The sequence below is a fragment of the Salvelinus fontinalis genome, chromosome 12 (assembly GCF_029448725.1).
Source record: "Salvelinus fontinalis isolate EN_2023a chromosome 12, ASM2944872v1, whole genome shotgun sequence".
Taxonomy (NCBI): Eukaryota; Metazoa; Chordata; class Actinopteri; order Salmoniformes; family Salmonidae; genus Salvelinus; species Salvelinus fontinalis.
Genome location: NC_074676.1, coordinates 19,912,675 through 19,929,452, shown reverse-complemented (window position 1 = coordinate 19,929,452; position 16,778 = coordinate 19,912,675). Strand labels below are relative to the sequence as shown.

General features: G+C 42.3%; 2 protein-coding genes across 5 annotated transcripts in view; one reads left to right on the top strand and one right to left on the bottom strand.

Moving 5' to 3' along the window:
- The window catches only part of LOC129866934 (ELKS/Rab6-interacting/CAST family member 1-like), a 30,468-nt gene extending 20,581 nt beyond the window's left edge, over positions 1 to 9,887 (top strand). For 2 of the 4 annotated variants that reach the window (XR_008761554.1, XR_008761553.1), the window contains 6 exons: positions 238 to 369; positions 1,862 to 2,022; positions 2,227 to 2,374; positions 2,848 to 2,943; positions 4,337 to 4,414; positions 4,962 to 5,051. Coding sequence is in view for 2 of the 4 variants with exons in the window: in XM_055939982.1 (XP_055795957.1) it covers positions 238 to 369; positions 1,862 to 2,022; positions 2,227 to 2,374; positions 2,848 to 2,943; positions 4,962 to 5,147; positions 5,362 to 5,499 (861 nt within the window). In the remaining 2 variants the exon portion in view is untranslated. Of the gene's footprint in view, positions 1 to 237; positions 370 to 1,861; positions 2,023 to 2,226; positions 2,375 to 2,847; positions 2,944 to 4,336; positions 4,415 to 4,961; positions 5,148 to 5,361 lie in introns of those variants that run through there. The other 2 variants (XM_055939982.1, XM_055939981.1) reach the window with 1 other exon arrangement.
- An 866-nt stretch (positions 9,888 to 10,753) lies between these two features.
- On the bottom strand, positions 10,754 to 13,469 carry LOC129866943 (F-box/LRR-repeat protein 14-like). Its single transcript, XM_055939996.1, has one exon. It carries the CDS (start codon positions 12,913 to 12,915, stop codon positions 11,704 to 11,706), a length of 1,212 nt encoding a protein of 403 aa, XP_055795971.1. The 5' UTR covers positions 12,916 to 13,469; the 3' UTR covers positions 10,754 to 11,703.
- Between the last annotated feature and the right edge of the window lie 3,309 nt (positions 13,470 to 16,778).

Below are 16,778 nucleotides of genomic sequence, written 5' to 3'. Positions count from 1 at the left end.
TTTAAAGAATCTCAAATATAAAATATATTTTGATTTGTTTAACACTTTTTTGGTTACTACATGATTCCAAATGTGTTATTTCATAGTTTTGATGTCTTCACTATTATTCTACAATGTAGAAAATAGTAAAAAATAAAAACCCTTGAATGAGTAGGTGTGTCCAAACTTTTGGTACTGTAAATATCCTTTATGTAAAATATCTTTATCTACCTCAGTCTTCTCTCCCCTCCCATCTAGGACTCTCTGCGGTTGAAGACTGAGCGTATCGAGGAGTTAGAGGAGGCTCTGAGGGAGAGTGTTCAGATTACAGCAGAGAGAGAGATGGTGCTGGCACAGGAGGAAGCTGCCAGGAACCACCAGGAGAAACAGGTACACACACACTTAACACAAGTGTACACACACATGCACAAACACCTGGAGGAGGTGTTGGAGATGAAGTAAGACGCACACGTACAACACAAGGGTACACACGCAAAACACACGCACACATGTGCAACACAAATACACACGTATGTACAAAGCTACACAGACACACACAGCTTCTATATCCTTTCTCCTCTCATCCCATCTACTGGCCACGTTTCACTCTGTCCCTCCCTTCCTACCTGCTGTCCCTCCTTTCCTCAGCTTTCTTGTCTCATTTTCTCCTGTTTTCTCTGTTACTTACTGCCTCTCAGAAGCACTCACACAAACCAATGCATGAGTCCAACCACGTCCACTTTAAGTGGTCTAAGGTATGACGTAATGATCCTCCTCTGTTGTATTTCACCCTTTTGGATCAGTAGCTCTTTAGACCATGTACCATTTACCTACTATTCACTTCGAAATTACATGGGGTAAACTAAACCAGAACTATCTGATACTTGTTTCTCGTTGACGCCAATCTGTAACTTGTTGGTAACCAATGATACCAACATTGCACCCCAGAGAAAGTCAAGTTATTATTTAGCAATGTTGGGTTGTACTATTAACCATGTGACTTCTAAGTAAATGTCAGTTAAATGAAAGTACTACAGTGAAGTAGTACCTTTATTGCTGTTTAGATCTGTCATTGGAGCCCCTTGTTGTATGTTCAACACCTCAGTGGGGTTGGTTCCAGAAACAACCCCTAGCCCTGTTCACCATATTGCTGGTCTATTACCCATCAACCCGTTCAGATTTACACTAGTACCTAGGTGCTATAGGGTGTAAGAGCTAGTGCCAAGGGGATAGGGTGTAAGAGCTAGTGCCAAGGGGATAGGGTGTAAGAGCTAGTGCCAAGGGGATAGGGTGTAAGAGCTAGTGCCAAGGGGATAGGGTGTAAGAGCTAGTGCCAAGGGGATAGGGTGTAAGTCAGGAATCATCAACTAGAGCAGCCGCGGGACCATTTTGTTTCTTGCGCGGATGTTCGGGGGGCCGGAATCTAATTACAAATCATTTGTAGACTGCAAATTGACCACAAGAAGCCCAAACCGACGTAATGTTTGACTAAAACATAATCATTTCAGTCCTTGCTTATAGTTGTATATGATCATGTGTGTCTCTCTATTTTCCGTGGGAATACTTGGGAACAGATTTACAAAATTATTTAACTTGGAGCTGATTTCCTGACTTTTTCCCAGTCTTTTATGTCCAACAATGAACATTAGAAAACTTATGGGTGGCAAATATTTGGCCTGCAGTCTGCCAGATGGGGAACCCTGGTGTAAGGGCTAGTGCCAAGGGGATAGGGTGTAGGGGCTAGGGGTTCTTTGATTGACGGCTCATCAAAATGGGGCTGTACTTGAGGAAGGTTATGTCTTTGAATGATAAACATAATCTAATACATTTTCACTCTCTCTGCTTGTCTTTGTATTGTCTTATTTTTATTATGTGTGTACAGATTGAGGAGCTGCTGGGGGCCATGGAGAAGGTGAAACAGGAGCTGGAGTCTATGAGGGCCAAGCTGTCATCTACCCAACAGTCCCTGTGTGAGAAGGAGACTCACCTGACCACTTTGAGAGCCGAACGCAGGAAACACCTGGAGGAGGTGCTGGAAATGAAGTAAGACACGCACGAAGACACACCCATCATACACATGCACGTACACACACACACACTGTATATACACCCATTCCCTCCACTTTCACACTTTGCAACATTTCTGCTGACTTGGTAGTCAAGTAATGCTGTAATACAGTCAGGTAATAGGATATCCTGTAAATGACTCATTCTAAAATGCCACCCTGTAATACCACCTTGATGCAGACAGGAGGCGCTGCTGGCAGCCATCAGTGAGAAGGACGCCAACATTGCCCTGCTGGAGCTGTCCTCGTCCAAGAAGAAGAAGACGCAGGACGAGGTGGCTCTGCTAAAAAGAGAGAAGGACCGTCTGGTACAACAGCTCAAACAGCAGGTAGGGATCAATCCCTCGTCATGTTACCTAGGTCCAGCCACATAGGCCTCTGTAAAGTCACTTCCTCTACTCATCTCCTTCACCTGAAATGGGGGGGAGACTAAACAGACCTCAGATTGTTTATAGGTATAGGTTTTAACTTTGCAGCAAGTGTCAAAATCAAACAGTAGGCAGCCATAAACTTCTCTCGGCACAGCTGTCTGCTCAATGCACCATGATTATGGTGGCAGGTAGCGTGGCGGTTAAGAGCATTGGGCCAGTAATCGAAAGTTCGCTGGTTCAAATCCCCAAGAAGACTAGGTGAGAAATCTGTCTGTGCCCTTGAGCAAAGCATTTAACCCTAATTGCACCTGTAAGTCGCTTTGGATAAGAGCATCTGCTAAATGACTAAAATGTAATGTAAATGAGTATGCTGGTCAAAAATCCCTTTAGTCTCCCCCTGAAATCTTGTCCTTTCTTTCTCTCTCTTTCAGACTCAGAACCGTATGAAGCTAATGGCAGACAACTATGAGGACGACCACTTGAAGACCGCCCCCGACCAGACCAATCACAAACCTTCTCCAGATCAGGTGGGTACACAGTCAACCAAACAGAATCATATATTTTGCAGTCGAAGGCTGTCTAGGTGCTATTATTGTGTGAACACATGTGTAGCTTAACCAGAATAGACCATCTTTCTCCAGTATATAAAGTTATCACGGCCGGCCAGCTCATTAGGCAGGATTACACCTGCATGCTTGCTGTTTGGGGTTTTATACTGGGTTTCTGTTCAGCACTTTGTGACATCAGCTGATTACAGAAGGGCTTTATAAATACATTTGGTTGAAATTGGATTAGGCAGCCACCTATGGCGGCATCGTCTGACCTAGACACACCAACAACAAATAAAACCTCACATAATTCTTCCCAAATACAATGACAATTTCTCTCAACCAGTGGCAAATGGGATTTTTAGGTGATCGCTGATGCCGCCCTGTGATAAGTAGTGCCCCTTTGTCAAAGGCAGGGGCGCAAAATATTTTGCTTCTCTATTCCCAGCGTGCCTCTCCAGGGTGCTGTTGGAGAGACTCACCGCTGCGGTGCTCCACCAATGTTCCGTACTCTGATATAGGATATGGTAGAAAGAGTATGTGGCCTTTTCTGTAGCTTGCAGGCTGGAGATAAAATATTTGACAATGTAATGAGACGGACACTTTTTACATCATGCAGGTTTCTCTGGTCAATTTGCCTAACTAACTTAAATGGCGCCCAATCAAATAAAAAGTGTGCTGTCATTTTAACAAACAACATATCCTAAAAATAGGACAGGTCAGACAATATGGAATGGACAATCACAACTGTTGTCCAGGAGTTTCACCCCTTTGTCATGATCAGTGGTTTAAAGTTTGTATCCGTCAATTTTTGACAAGCTGTTCATAGTGAAAAAGAAAATACTTCTGCTTTTCCCGCTGTGTAAACACATTGCAAATAGGCTCACGATAACTCCTGATAAAGTTGGTTAGCTGATATTCAGAGCTTAAATAGCCAAATTGATTATTCACAGGAATCAGGACTAATAAAGCCAATACAACAGCCGGCTTTACAAATGGTGGTCCTACCACATGAATGGGCATTTATAACATGCAGACATGGTAGGCTACACCTCAGTAAGCACGGACTGACGCAGATGCTTTGTGGACATCTTTTTTTGGCGCGGTTCAGACCGGCCTTGATTTCAACGTCCACAGACATTGATTTTTGGTCAGTTTTCTGTCTCGCACTCCTATTTTTCTCTGTCACACTCTCTCTCTCACACACACACACACACACACACACACACACACACACACACACACACACACACACACACACACACACACACACACACACACACACACACACACACACACACACACACACACACACACACTAACCAAGTGTTCTTTTCTAATGCTGCAATTGGCTAAACCATCTGTCCAATAGGATGATGAGGAGGGTATTTGGGCATAGCCAACCCTGCGCCCACCTCCCCTCTCTCTCTCAGCCATTTTGTTCAGAAGGGTGAGAGCACAAATGAATGTCCGAGTCATCTGTCCATTTTCACCACCTTCCTGGCATGTATGCCCGTCTCTCACTCCATCGTCAGTGTGTCCCGTTTTGCGCCTCCATTTTGTTTTGTCGTCCGTTTCTCCTCTCACCATTTTATGTTGGTGCAGTGAGTTGGTCCGTGCAGTGTTTGGTACATGTCATCTGTTCTCATATTTGTATTTTCTGCGGGAATGTGTTACCTTGGATGGTGTTTCAGTGTTTGTCTGCCCACCATGTACTGTAGCTTGGACACTGTTTGTGAACAACGGAGTCAATCAAATAGGCAGACATACACACACACACACACAAGACACACTTCTGTCCCACATACCAGACTCCACAATCGTTTCTCCTTGTGATCTAATGCATGTGAGATGCAGCCTTTTCCCTCCTTCTGCATGCTCCATGATTCTGGTTTAGTCTCTGAAAACACACAGGGACCTAATGTCATTTTTCTTATCTCTCTCTTATCCAACTGGCTCTTCCCTTTCCTCTCCCCCCTTGCATCTCTCCCCTCCAGATGATCCCCCCTCTCCTGTCCCTGAGTGAGAATCGCAATAAGCTTAAGCTCTACATTGCCCACCTGACTGACCTCTGCCACGACCGAGACCCCAGCATCCTCAGTGTCCTCACCCCACCGACCCACTATCACCACGCCAACCCACCAGCCTGGGAGGAGGAGCTACACAAGATGACTTTGGAGCAGGTAACAGAGGAGTCCCTCCCTCTGGGGTTTTCTCTCTCTTGTTCCCCGTCTCTTTCTCACCCTCTATCTTTCTTTCGGTGCTCTGTCATATCTTCCTCTTAACAGGAATGAGTGAAGTTTTTATCGCCTCAAGGGAGATGGTGGGGGAGGAGAAGTATGCTAACTCATTATCTCTCCCTCTGTCCCTTTTTCTCCCCCCTCCCTTCCTCCTTAGTTGGAAATGGAGTTGGAGTTGTGTGAGAAGGAGAGTGGGGAGCTGCAGGAGTATGCCAACTCGGTGCTGCAGCAGATCGCTGACTACTGCCCTGACATCCTGGAGCAGGTGGTCAACGCGCTGGAGGAGTCCTGCTGAATTCTCACCTTTACAGACCACCCCCTGATGACCCCAGGACCCTGCATGAGCTTCAGACAACCTTCCTCCCATCTATCCACACATGTTCTTGGCGGAGGGAGGACTGCGCGATCATACTACACCCCCACATGCTCAATTCTCATTCCTGGGGAGATTCACCAGCCTGAGGAGATGATGATGATGATTAACTGATGAAGAACAGTCACACAGTGGGCTAATGGTGGAAGGATGTAGATGCATGCTGGTCATGGGTTGTGTTCAGTAGTGCACATCGCACAAAAACGTTTTGAAAGAGAAAACAAAGTTAAGGTAGCACCTCCCTGTTTCATTTCTTTCAAAGTTTTCGCAGTTTTCGTCCCTACTGACACAACCGTAGTTTTCTGAATGGTGGGGAGTCGTGGCATGGAAATGTTTAGAAACCAGTGACCATTTAAACAAAAACATTTAGCATATATTATGTGTTATTTCCTATGTTTGACATTAACAATCTCCTATGTGAGTTTCTGGACAACAAAACTTTTCCCATTTTCCCTCAACCACCCAATTAGATCTATGGAGAGAGAGAGAGAAACACTAGCTGGGTTTTAGGGCTTGTGGGGCTTTATCTCTGGCTGACTTACTGCATGTTCTGTGAACGGATCTTAAGATATAAGAGGGAGGAATCCTAACTCAATATCCTAACTTGAACTTCCACACACATCTCCCATTGACATCAGTGTCTGATTTACGTCAAATAAGGAGTTGGACCAGAGGGAGAAGGGGAGAGAGAGAGAGAGAGAAACAGAGGAGAGGGGGGTAGTGGTTTGTTTTAGATGGTTTTGCACACAGCACCCTCTTCAATATGAGGTATGCAACATTAGTTTATTTTAGCCACGTACACTTCTAGTAGTGCATCACAGGAGGTTGGTGGCACCTTAATGGGGGAGGACGGGCTCGTGGTAATGGCTATAGGGGAATGGTATCAAACACATGGAAACCAAATCCATTCCATTTACTCCGTTCCAGGCCTTATTATGAGCCGTACTCCCCTCAGCACCCTCCACTGTAGTGCACTATATGGAATATGGTGTCATTTGGGATGGTACGATAGAGTGGCCTTTGAGTGTGCAAAGGGATCAGTACTGGACGTACATGAGGGACCTTTTTATTCCTCAGTTCTATTGGTGCTACAGCTTGACATATGACATGAAGAGATCTACTCCACCAGTCACAGGATCTCATCCAAAGTTTCTATAGATATGACTTTATAAAACATTATCATTGTTTAATTTTTGATTGAATTATGTTCCCTGAGATTGATGTTGCCAATTTTGTGCATTTTTCCAAAGCTTCAGGGCGTGCGGTTCTTGAAATGAAATTATAGTGAATCCTACTTAAAAGGATGTGGAAGTCCCTTCCCAGTGGGTTTGAACCTTTTTTAAATCAATTTGTAAATGACTCATTAAATACATAGTGACTAGGGTTGAATATTTTCCCCGTTTTTTTAGAAATGTTCCATCCCGAAAATAAATCCCTTTTCTCCTGGGTAACCTGGTGTTTCCCACCAAAACCGGAAGTTTCATTCAAAAGAATTATAAAGCATATATGTTTGGAGTTGATTATAGCTTTGATCAGCATGAAAATTCTAACCTGAATCTACCTGAGCCTGATGAGCCATATATTTTTAAAACATTTATGAGCCCTACATTAACAACGTTTAATGAGCTTAAGCCCAAAAATGCCCAAATGATTATGCCATTATCCAATACATGTATGATAAAGCCTACTGCACATTATGCGTGACAGAAAAACATAGAAGCCCCTAGATGTAGCCAGCTATAACCTATGCTCTCTTGGGTAAATAAATTAAACTAGCTCCAATAGGCTAATCTTTTTGAGTGTGAACTGTATTGTATTATATGGACTGGAATTAGGCACATCGTTGAAACCATGATGAAGCAGAAGAGAACATGCAATTCTGGTGCAGCACATGCGGCCTACAAAGTTAAAAGTATTGGCTAGCGAATTTGATTTTAATTTTGAAATATAATTGGGCCTATTTGTATAATTAGTATGCTGACATATTTCTATACCTACCTTTTATATACCCTGAATGTTCTCCTCTTTCTCTCATACCATCCGCCCTTTCAACAATTAAATGAAATACGTTTCGTTGTCCTTATCTTCATCATTCTAATGACATCCTTGAATAATATATGACTAGACTTAGATGCAGACTGCTTTCACTTCTCTTCATGAAGATTGAATGGTTATGGGTCTGAATAAATAACTGCCATCGCGAGTTCGCTCATCTTTCAAATTACCCATACGTTCTATTGGCTTCTGTGTATAACATTCAGCTAAAAAGAGCTTGCATCCCTCTTCGAATAGTCTATTGGTATGAAAAATGCTCAAAACATTATGTCCAGCAAGCTATTGTGGTCTAGATTTTCCTGCATGGGACTCCAAGAGCTAAGGAGCGTTTTTTTAAGGAGAGAGGCCAGCGGAGCACAGGTGCTTGCGTATTGGATAAGATACATAGGTTATAAGTTAGAAGCTTATTATGCATAACCCATAATTAATTAGCTAAATATAAGGCTTATACGGCATTGAACGTATTACCCGTAGAAGGTAGGCTAGAACATCTCTTATATATAGGGCTATATATCAATCTAGAACAGGATGATATATTTTGGATGGAGTTGATGGAGAGCGACAGAGAAAAGACCCACGAAAGCCAGAAGGAGATGGGTAAATTAGATACGCATTAGATCTTTATATTACTGTAACATAGGCTATGCTGCAGCAAATGAAGTCCTACCTGTCACAAGAACAAAAAGTTGAGATGATAGGTCTACATGCATTATGAACTGTACTCCATACTGAGTTGGGCTGTCTGTCCCCACCCTGAGCGTTGATTCATGCAGAGGCCATAGAGAAGCCAGATTTAGATATCGCATATAATATAACAGTTCCATTTCACACCATGCTGTTCATATAAATAATTTATTATAATTTACCGGTTTCTCGCAGTTATTTATCCCAGGGAAAAGCGAGTGATTTTGAGAGATAAATCCCGGTAACCGGGTTCCCGCCGTTCAACCCTCGTAGTGACTACATAAATGTAACCCAGTGGAAGATGTTGTGAATTCTGTAAAAAACAAAGTGAGAAGCTAAAAGCAGTGCAGTTAGTTGTCTATTGTGTGTGTGTGTGTGTGTGTCTCAATTTGTCTGAAGACAAAAGATATGACCGTACTGCCATAAATTGCGGAAAGTCATGTTCTATAAATATATATACATATAAAGTATGATGTTGACCATATGGATATATATGCATTGAATGTTTGCACAGAATCGTGAGGAGCAAGACTCTCTGAACAAAATGGCGGACCGTTCTAGTGTCTTCAGCTAAAACTGGAGAAATATTTGTAAAAAAAAAAGAAAAAAAACTTTTATATGTCAAATTATGTGTAAACTTCAAACGTTTTCAAACTGTGACTGTGTAGAGGGAGAGTACTTTTTATTTTCTTTCATTTATTTATATTTCTTGAATTTTTTTATGCATACTTTTTCCACATGATGTAAACGTATTACCCTGAGGTTCCAGTGTTTAGTTATTTCATATATCCGAGATGTTTGTGGGAATGACGCCCCCTAGACTGTGTTCCTCTGTTCTCCACTTGTCTCACACAGTAGTCTGACCGTTTAGGACAGAACGGTCTCCAACCATGGTTCTCCTGATACTTATTCAGTGGCCTGATTTACAGAGAGCACGCTGCCAGTCTCTGGCATTTAGAACTGCTCTGTACAGTACATTTCTATTTCAATCTGTCCATGGTTGAACAATAAGCTACAAATCAGCTTGGTCTCCAGGACCAGAGTTGGAGACTAGGCTACTGTTTAGATTCTATAATCATGCCCCTTGTCCATAAAAGCCAGGATGCGATTCCAAAGTACTCTCTATGGCCATCTCCCTTTCCAGAAGTTATTACTGACCTGACAAAATCGTAGAGGTAAAAGCAAAGGGTTTCACTGGTCAGCTTTCACCTATCCAGGTCATGAGAACAGTTTTATTTCAGGAAGGAGGAAAAAAATGTGTCTTTCAAAAAAGTTGCAACAGGGCCCTAGCCTGTGTATCCCTGCCCTTGCCTTAATGTCTGTGGACTCACCAGTCTGTGATAACTTTGTTTTAAACTCTTCATTCAGGAACACAGTGCTGTTAAAGGGGCTACTTCTAAAGTCATGGTTCTAATTTTATTTTTTTACTTTCATTTGCATTTGTTAAAGAAATGTACTGCCTTCCGTCTGTGTTAATGATGAAAAAGGTTATCTATGAAAAATTAAAGCAGAACAGACACATTTGAGTATTTGCATTTTGTATGTATGTAAATAAACATATCCTATCAGTCTTTCACGCTCTGTGGTGATTTTTGTTTACAGGACTACCATTGTGCATATTTATCAGCATAATTAAGTAACATAAAACAAAATGATTTGTCACACACCGGATAAAAGGCAGTGATGCTGAAACGTTTTTTTTACCCAATAAATTACTGGGAGGTTATACATATGAAGTGTGCGACTCTCTTTGTAACACACCAGATAGGTGCAGTGAAATATGTTGTTTTACAGGGTCAGTTATAATAGTACAGCACACCTGGAGCAAATTAGGGTTAGGTGCCTTGCCTGACCCTAATTTGCCCAATCTTTTCCGCTCGGGTAATCGAACCAGTGATCTTTAATTTACTGGTCCAACACTCTAACCGCTAGGCTACATGCCACTCTAATAGCATATCTTGGAATACCTTAATACATGTGTCATTTTATACCTAATAGCTGTCTCAGTTGCCAAGAATGGTTTTCATGCCCTCATATTTGATTTGACTGTCCCGCTGTGGATTCGCTAGGGAGATGAGGTCAAATGTGATTGGCAACCCTTCGCCTCAACTCGACTTCTGAATGTGTGTAAAGAGTGACAGAAACTCATCCATGGTAGGTGCTAATCCACTATTTCACTTAATCTATCCAGTTCAGACCTGAAAACACCAGGGAGATAAAATCTGTCCTTTTCTTTCTATGTCAATCTGGTTGTGCAACCCCCAAATGGTTGTTTCTGGACCAGCATAATTTATATTAGAGTAAGATAATGGAATGGCCCCTAATGTTCTGAACACCCTGCACCTTCTGCCATATTTAGTACCTGCTTTTTCATAGTAAGGCCCTCCTATAAACCTCAAATGGGTGACAGAACTCAAAATAAACAATTTCCCAAAAAAAACATTCAGCATTTTTATTAATAAATATCACTGTTGTATGAATATAAAACCATTTTAAATTACCCTTTTTAAGAAACACACCAATGATCTTTCCTTGAAGGCTTTACAGGAGAAAATATGATATAGGTTATTGATATGTTGCATACAGACTTCAAATACATGCTCTTGATAACCAAGGGCAAGATAGTCTATTTTTACACTCTCCATTCTAAAGTCCCCAGGGGGGAGAAGGCAGATAGTTCACCCCTGTCATATCCACACTGTTCATGTTTACCAGAAGGAATTAGGAAAGGCAGATTACAATGTTAGATACAGTACAACTCCTCAGGCATGGAAACTACCAATTCAAAAAGGTGTACTTCAAAAACAAACAATTCACTTCAATTTGAAGTACAATGTTCTGGCTTACAGCCATTCATTATAAAAACTATATTTATTAACATAAGAAAAATACTTCTTAGTCAAAACTTCAATCCAAGGCATTAAAGCCTTAATGTGCAGTGTTAAGATGGACTGTGTTAGAACATAGTTGTTTTGCATGAGTTGTCTATCATCAATACTGGTAAACAGTTAAAGGGAAAGTTGAAAAATGTGGCATATATCCCATTTTTTTTTTTTTTGCATGGAAAGACAGTGGGGTTGTGTCCCAGGCACTCCAGTTTCTTCAATGAATGAGGTAGCTAGTAAAAAACTTATAAATGTGATACAATGACAGGATAGTTAACATGGAAATATGTGAGAAAGCAATTATACCAAAATAAGGGGTGGAATAATGCTATGACAGTGAATGTTTAAAAAGGGTTGATCCCTTCTACTAAAATTAAGGTCACAGTATTATAGTTATTAAAAGGTAATGTAATAGTCTACAAGCAGTTCCGCTCAGGTATTCTATGAAAAATAATACACCTTCCACGGTGAAAACCACCACTTCTTCCTCCCAGCTTGGCTTTCACCTCACTTTCTCACTCTCCGTCATCTGCCAGAGTCCCAGGTTTAACACTTTAAGGCACGGGAGCTGCGTTATCCTCTCCAGACCCCGCTTGGTGATTTTGGTACACCCGTACAGGTCGATACCGGTGAGCTGCGTCAGGTGGTCGGCGATCAGCTCCAGCCCCTTGTCAGTGATGCGTACGCACTGCCCGATGTTCAGGGTCTTGAGCTCGTGCATCTGGCGCACCATCCGGTTGATCCCGTCGTCACTGATGTGGCAGGAGCACAGGGACAGAGACTTGAGCTGGTACAGCCCCTGGGCGATGTAGGCCAGGCTCTGGTCACCTATCTTGTCGCAGAAGGACACGTCGAGGCCGGAAAGCTGTAGAGACCCCATTGCCAGGTGCATGATGCCCGTGTCACTTATGTTGTCACACGACCGCAGGTTGAGGCTCCACAGGTGAGTCATATTCGACAGGTGGATCATACCGGCGTCCGATATTCCTCCGCAAAAGCTGAGGTTGAGCACCTTGAGATTGGCCAGTCCCTTGGAGACGTGTTTGAGGGACAGGTCCGTCAGCTTTTGGCAGTCCTGCAGGGTCAGCTGCTCCAGAGAGAGACAGCCTTCGGCAGCGCTTCGGGTCATCCCAGCCAGGTGACCGATGCCCACGTCTGACACATGCCTGCAGCTCCGCAAATTAAGGCTCTTGAGTTTGTGCAAGCCCCAGGCAATGAGCAAAAGGCCTGTGTTGGTGATGTTACTGAGGCCACCGAGTTCCAGGACCTCCAGATTTTTCAGATACTGGGCAATCCTGCCCAGGCTTGAGTCTGTGATTGGTTTGCAGAGGCTGAGGTTGAGGATCTGCAAGGACGGGATGTCCTGAACAAAAGCATGTCCGAGCCCGTTGTCCGTGAGGTTAAAACAGCCGCATAGGTTAAGGCTTTCAATGTTTGGCATCCCCTGGATTACGTAGCTCAGGCTGCGCCGCAGGCTGAGGATCTGGACCTTCTTAATGCCCCGGGTATGGAGGCTGGGGAACAGGGACGGATTGGCCCTACGCAGATGAAGCTTCGCTTCCACCCCCCTCCACACAGACTTGTGGTACGAAGCGTCCCTCCAGGCCGCACACACTTGGGCCACCCTACCTTTGTCCCTTACGTCCAAGTAACTGAAAATCATAGCTAAAATTTCCGGGAAGAGGCCAGATATGTGTGTCTCCATTTCAAACATGTTTGGAAGGGGAGAGGTTAGCCAAAACGAACCAGGTATACGATTATTCGAGTAGGCTAGCTAACGTTATCTGTTTGCGAAGTTAGCTAATGTAACTCAGAAAAATAACATGTTCAAAGTCCAGGCATCCCAAGCCATCTTTACATAATACACATCTGAAATTCCAACGCGAAGTTTTCAGGTTGTGTTATATTATTCCAAATCAACTGAGATAGTTAGCCAACTACTTCCCATGAAAACGTAGACAACTAGCTGACGTTAGCTTGCCTGGCTAGTAGCCTAGGCTAGCTAGCGAACCATAAGGCGGAAAACAGAGACCGTCAGGCGACTCTACCCATGTTCAAGTCAGATGACGGTTGTCGTTCTTCAAATGGATCCAGTCGGTCGTTCATTTTCAAAATAAAAACTGAAAATGTATCTCTGAAACCCGCAGTATTCTTTTCTTCTGTAAAAAGGCACAGTTTATATTAGCATTTCAGTTCTGTTGATGGATTCATGGCGCTTCTTCCCGTGGCTGCGCTGTGCTGCCTTTGTCTGGCCAACCATTTCAAACTGACGACGTAGGAACAGCAGTGCTTTGGGGGGGGGGGGGGGGGGGGGTGTACAAAAACAATCCACAGAAACAATTGACATTAATATGAGAAGACGTAATAAATGTAATTGTGCGGATTTAATAACATAAATATGAAAAAGTTTGATATTTTATACATAATCACTTTTCTCAGAAATTATTTTAAAGATAATAACCTTTTTTAGGACCACCACATTTTTTTATTCTTGGTTTCGCCCAATTCGCTACAAGTTAGCAGTCCTCTGGAAGCGACTATAAATCAATGAAATCTTTTTTTGTATCCACTGTGAATGATAATATTTTCTCACAGTATTTAAAAAGGCCTCGGTGTGAAATAGTATAATGTAACGCTCTGAGGATCCCATATAGCCAGTGGAAATTTCATAAAACACCTGAAAAATTTCCCCACAGATAGAAAGGGTAACTCAGACACGTCACGTGGGCTATTAACCGTTTAGAACGTTTTCTCACCATCAAATATGGTAGTGAGAGGAAGTTCAGTCGCGGGTAGTGGGAAAAGATGGAACTAGGTGAAACTGGGCCGATCTTCTGCACATTGTCTCATCGATGAAACATCTGATCTCAATACATTTTTCTCTTCCCAAAACTACAAATCTGTTACGAACACAGTGCCCTAAGTTTTCTAGACTTGACACTATGCCAAAGATTTTTTAGCAGTACAAGGTCGAATTGAGTTTGTGCGCACGCGCACTTCGCAGAGGAGGCGTTCCCTAACGGAAATATGCAAATTCTTGCTACAACGCGCCAATAAACTCGTGCTTGGTTTTGAACCTCCTTGCTTGTTCTGTTCACGATGCTTCATTTGCTCCCATGTAGACGACAGAGATTAACTATTTTGGGTTAGTTAAACATTTATTTGATTTACCTTTTCAAAAACAGCTGTGTCTGTCCAGAGATCACTGGCACGGGGAACTTTGATGGCCCGGAACAGGACATCAATATCCCGTTATTTTTCGGGATATAAAAGTATTCTGTTTTTGAGATAAGCACAAACACCTTGTATCCAGGTTATGTTAAACCAGGACAAAATGCCTGGGGTATGCTGATTTTAACGGGATGCTGTGGCATATAAACATTTTATCCCGTGTACTGTTGTTATTCGCGGTCTACGCAGGTTCAGTTGCGCATATCCTGGGTGTTGTGCAGTCTATGGTGTTGTGTTATGATGTTTTCATCTGATTGTCAAACAAATCACTTAAAAAAGTAGTCTACCTGCAGTTCGATCCACCATAATATACCATACTCGCTACTTTCAACCCTAATTTACACACGTTCTTGCTTATAATTTCCGACATTTGGTAGGCCATATTACAATTTTGGACATTTGGTAGTCCATTTGTTTGTCAACTACAATAGTTAGAAATAAAAAATATTTCTCCACTTCTGTTCCTGAGACAAAATGTAACCTACATTTGTTGTTTCATTTTACTGCAAGAAATGCATAATTCTGCTGGAGTTAATATTATATTACGCTACATATAAGAGGTTATAGGCCTAAAGTCAGTGTTCAGTCAGTTACTATTCCATTTAACCCATATGAACTTAAATGAGGAATATTCTGTTTATTCAAGGTACAGGGATACTGTAGTTAGATACGTGAAGCTTATTTTATGTCATAACTCCAAAACAGTGGAAAGTTTGGTCCTGTGCTAAATGTCCAATGTCATCTGTTTGACCAATTTTAAGGACATTAAAAGCTGAGAAAAATGATTATTAAACATGTTTCTGATAAGACTTCAGTTCGTCTTGGGTGCATATTTTATGTGTTGAAATACTGTCTGCTTGCATAACAGTCAAAGATTACCCATTAGGCTACATGCACCTTTGCATTTTCTCAAGAGATGCTGATGCTGAAAGAAAGAAATCATATTTCTCCACTCCTGTTCCCGAGACAAAATTAACATTTATTGAATCCTTTTACTGCAGGAAAGGTATAATTCCTGCCTCCCGAGTGGCACAGCGATCTAAGGCAATGCAGTGCTTGAGGCGTCACTACAGACTCGGGTTCGATCCCAGGCTGTGTCACAGCCTGCAGTGACCCGGGGTCCCATAGGGCTGCGTACAATTGGCCCAGCATCGTCCGGATAGAGGAGGGTTTGGCAGGGAGGGATTTACTTGGCTCATTGCGCTCTAGCGACTCCTTGTGGCGGCTGAGCACCTGCAGGCTGACTTCGGGTCTTCAGTTGAACATCTTTTCACCAGCACTAATAATCGGGCTGGTGTAAAGAAGCGTGGTTTGGAGGGTCATATTTTGGAGGAGGCATGACTTGACTTTCACTTCTCTCAGGCCGTTGGGGAGTTGCAGCATGAGACAAGATCGAGAATGGGGAGAAAAAATACAAATATATATATATATTTTGCATAATACCATATGAACTTCCATAAGGAATATTCAGTTTATTCACAGGTATAGGGATACTCGTGAATGGGTTATCAAAGGTGCATGTAAACAGCTTATCCCGAATGAGACCTTAAGCAGGATATGAGCTACTATCTGGAATACTATGCGCATGTAAATGTGGTACCTGTTGCAAGTTCGCTAGCAACAGCATTGGGCTGGACCTTCACAGTCATTGGGCTGGACCCAGTTGATTGGATAGACTACAATGATGCGCTTCACTAGTGATAGCTCAAGTTAAGACAGAGCCACTCTTAGAAAAAAGGGTTCAAAAATGTTTCTTTGGCTGTCCCCACAGGAGAACCCTTTTTGGTTTCAGGTAGAACAATTTTGGGTTACATGTAGAACCCTCTATAGAAAAGGTTCAACCTGCAACAAAAAATAGTTCTTCAAAGGGTTATCTTATGAGGACAGCCAAAGAACACTTTAAGGTTATAGATAGCACATTTTTTCTAAGAGCGTAGAAATGGAAGCAGACAGGCGAAGTAGAAAGATGAATGTGATTGAAAGAACCTGCATTTTCATCAGGATATTTCAGTTTGTATTTGTTGTTGTTTTTGTAGGCTATTTTTAATTAGTTGACAATTATAGGCCTACTACTACATTGGCCTAGGCTATCTCTTAGTTCCATGTGCTCATGGTGCATCAATGTGTCCATATGGCAGAGGCTGGTGCTCACCCATTAGTGGAATTTTAACTTTAACTTCATCATTTAAATTCGATTATTATTAATCAAGTGACAATGATTTTGAGAAAGAAAAAGTTATTATTGAAATGAAACTGTTCCAACAAAATGCACATGTGAAAATCATGACTGGATCGCAGATTGGTAGAAATTATAGAATAAATTAAATTGTAAGCTTCCCCAAACTT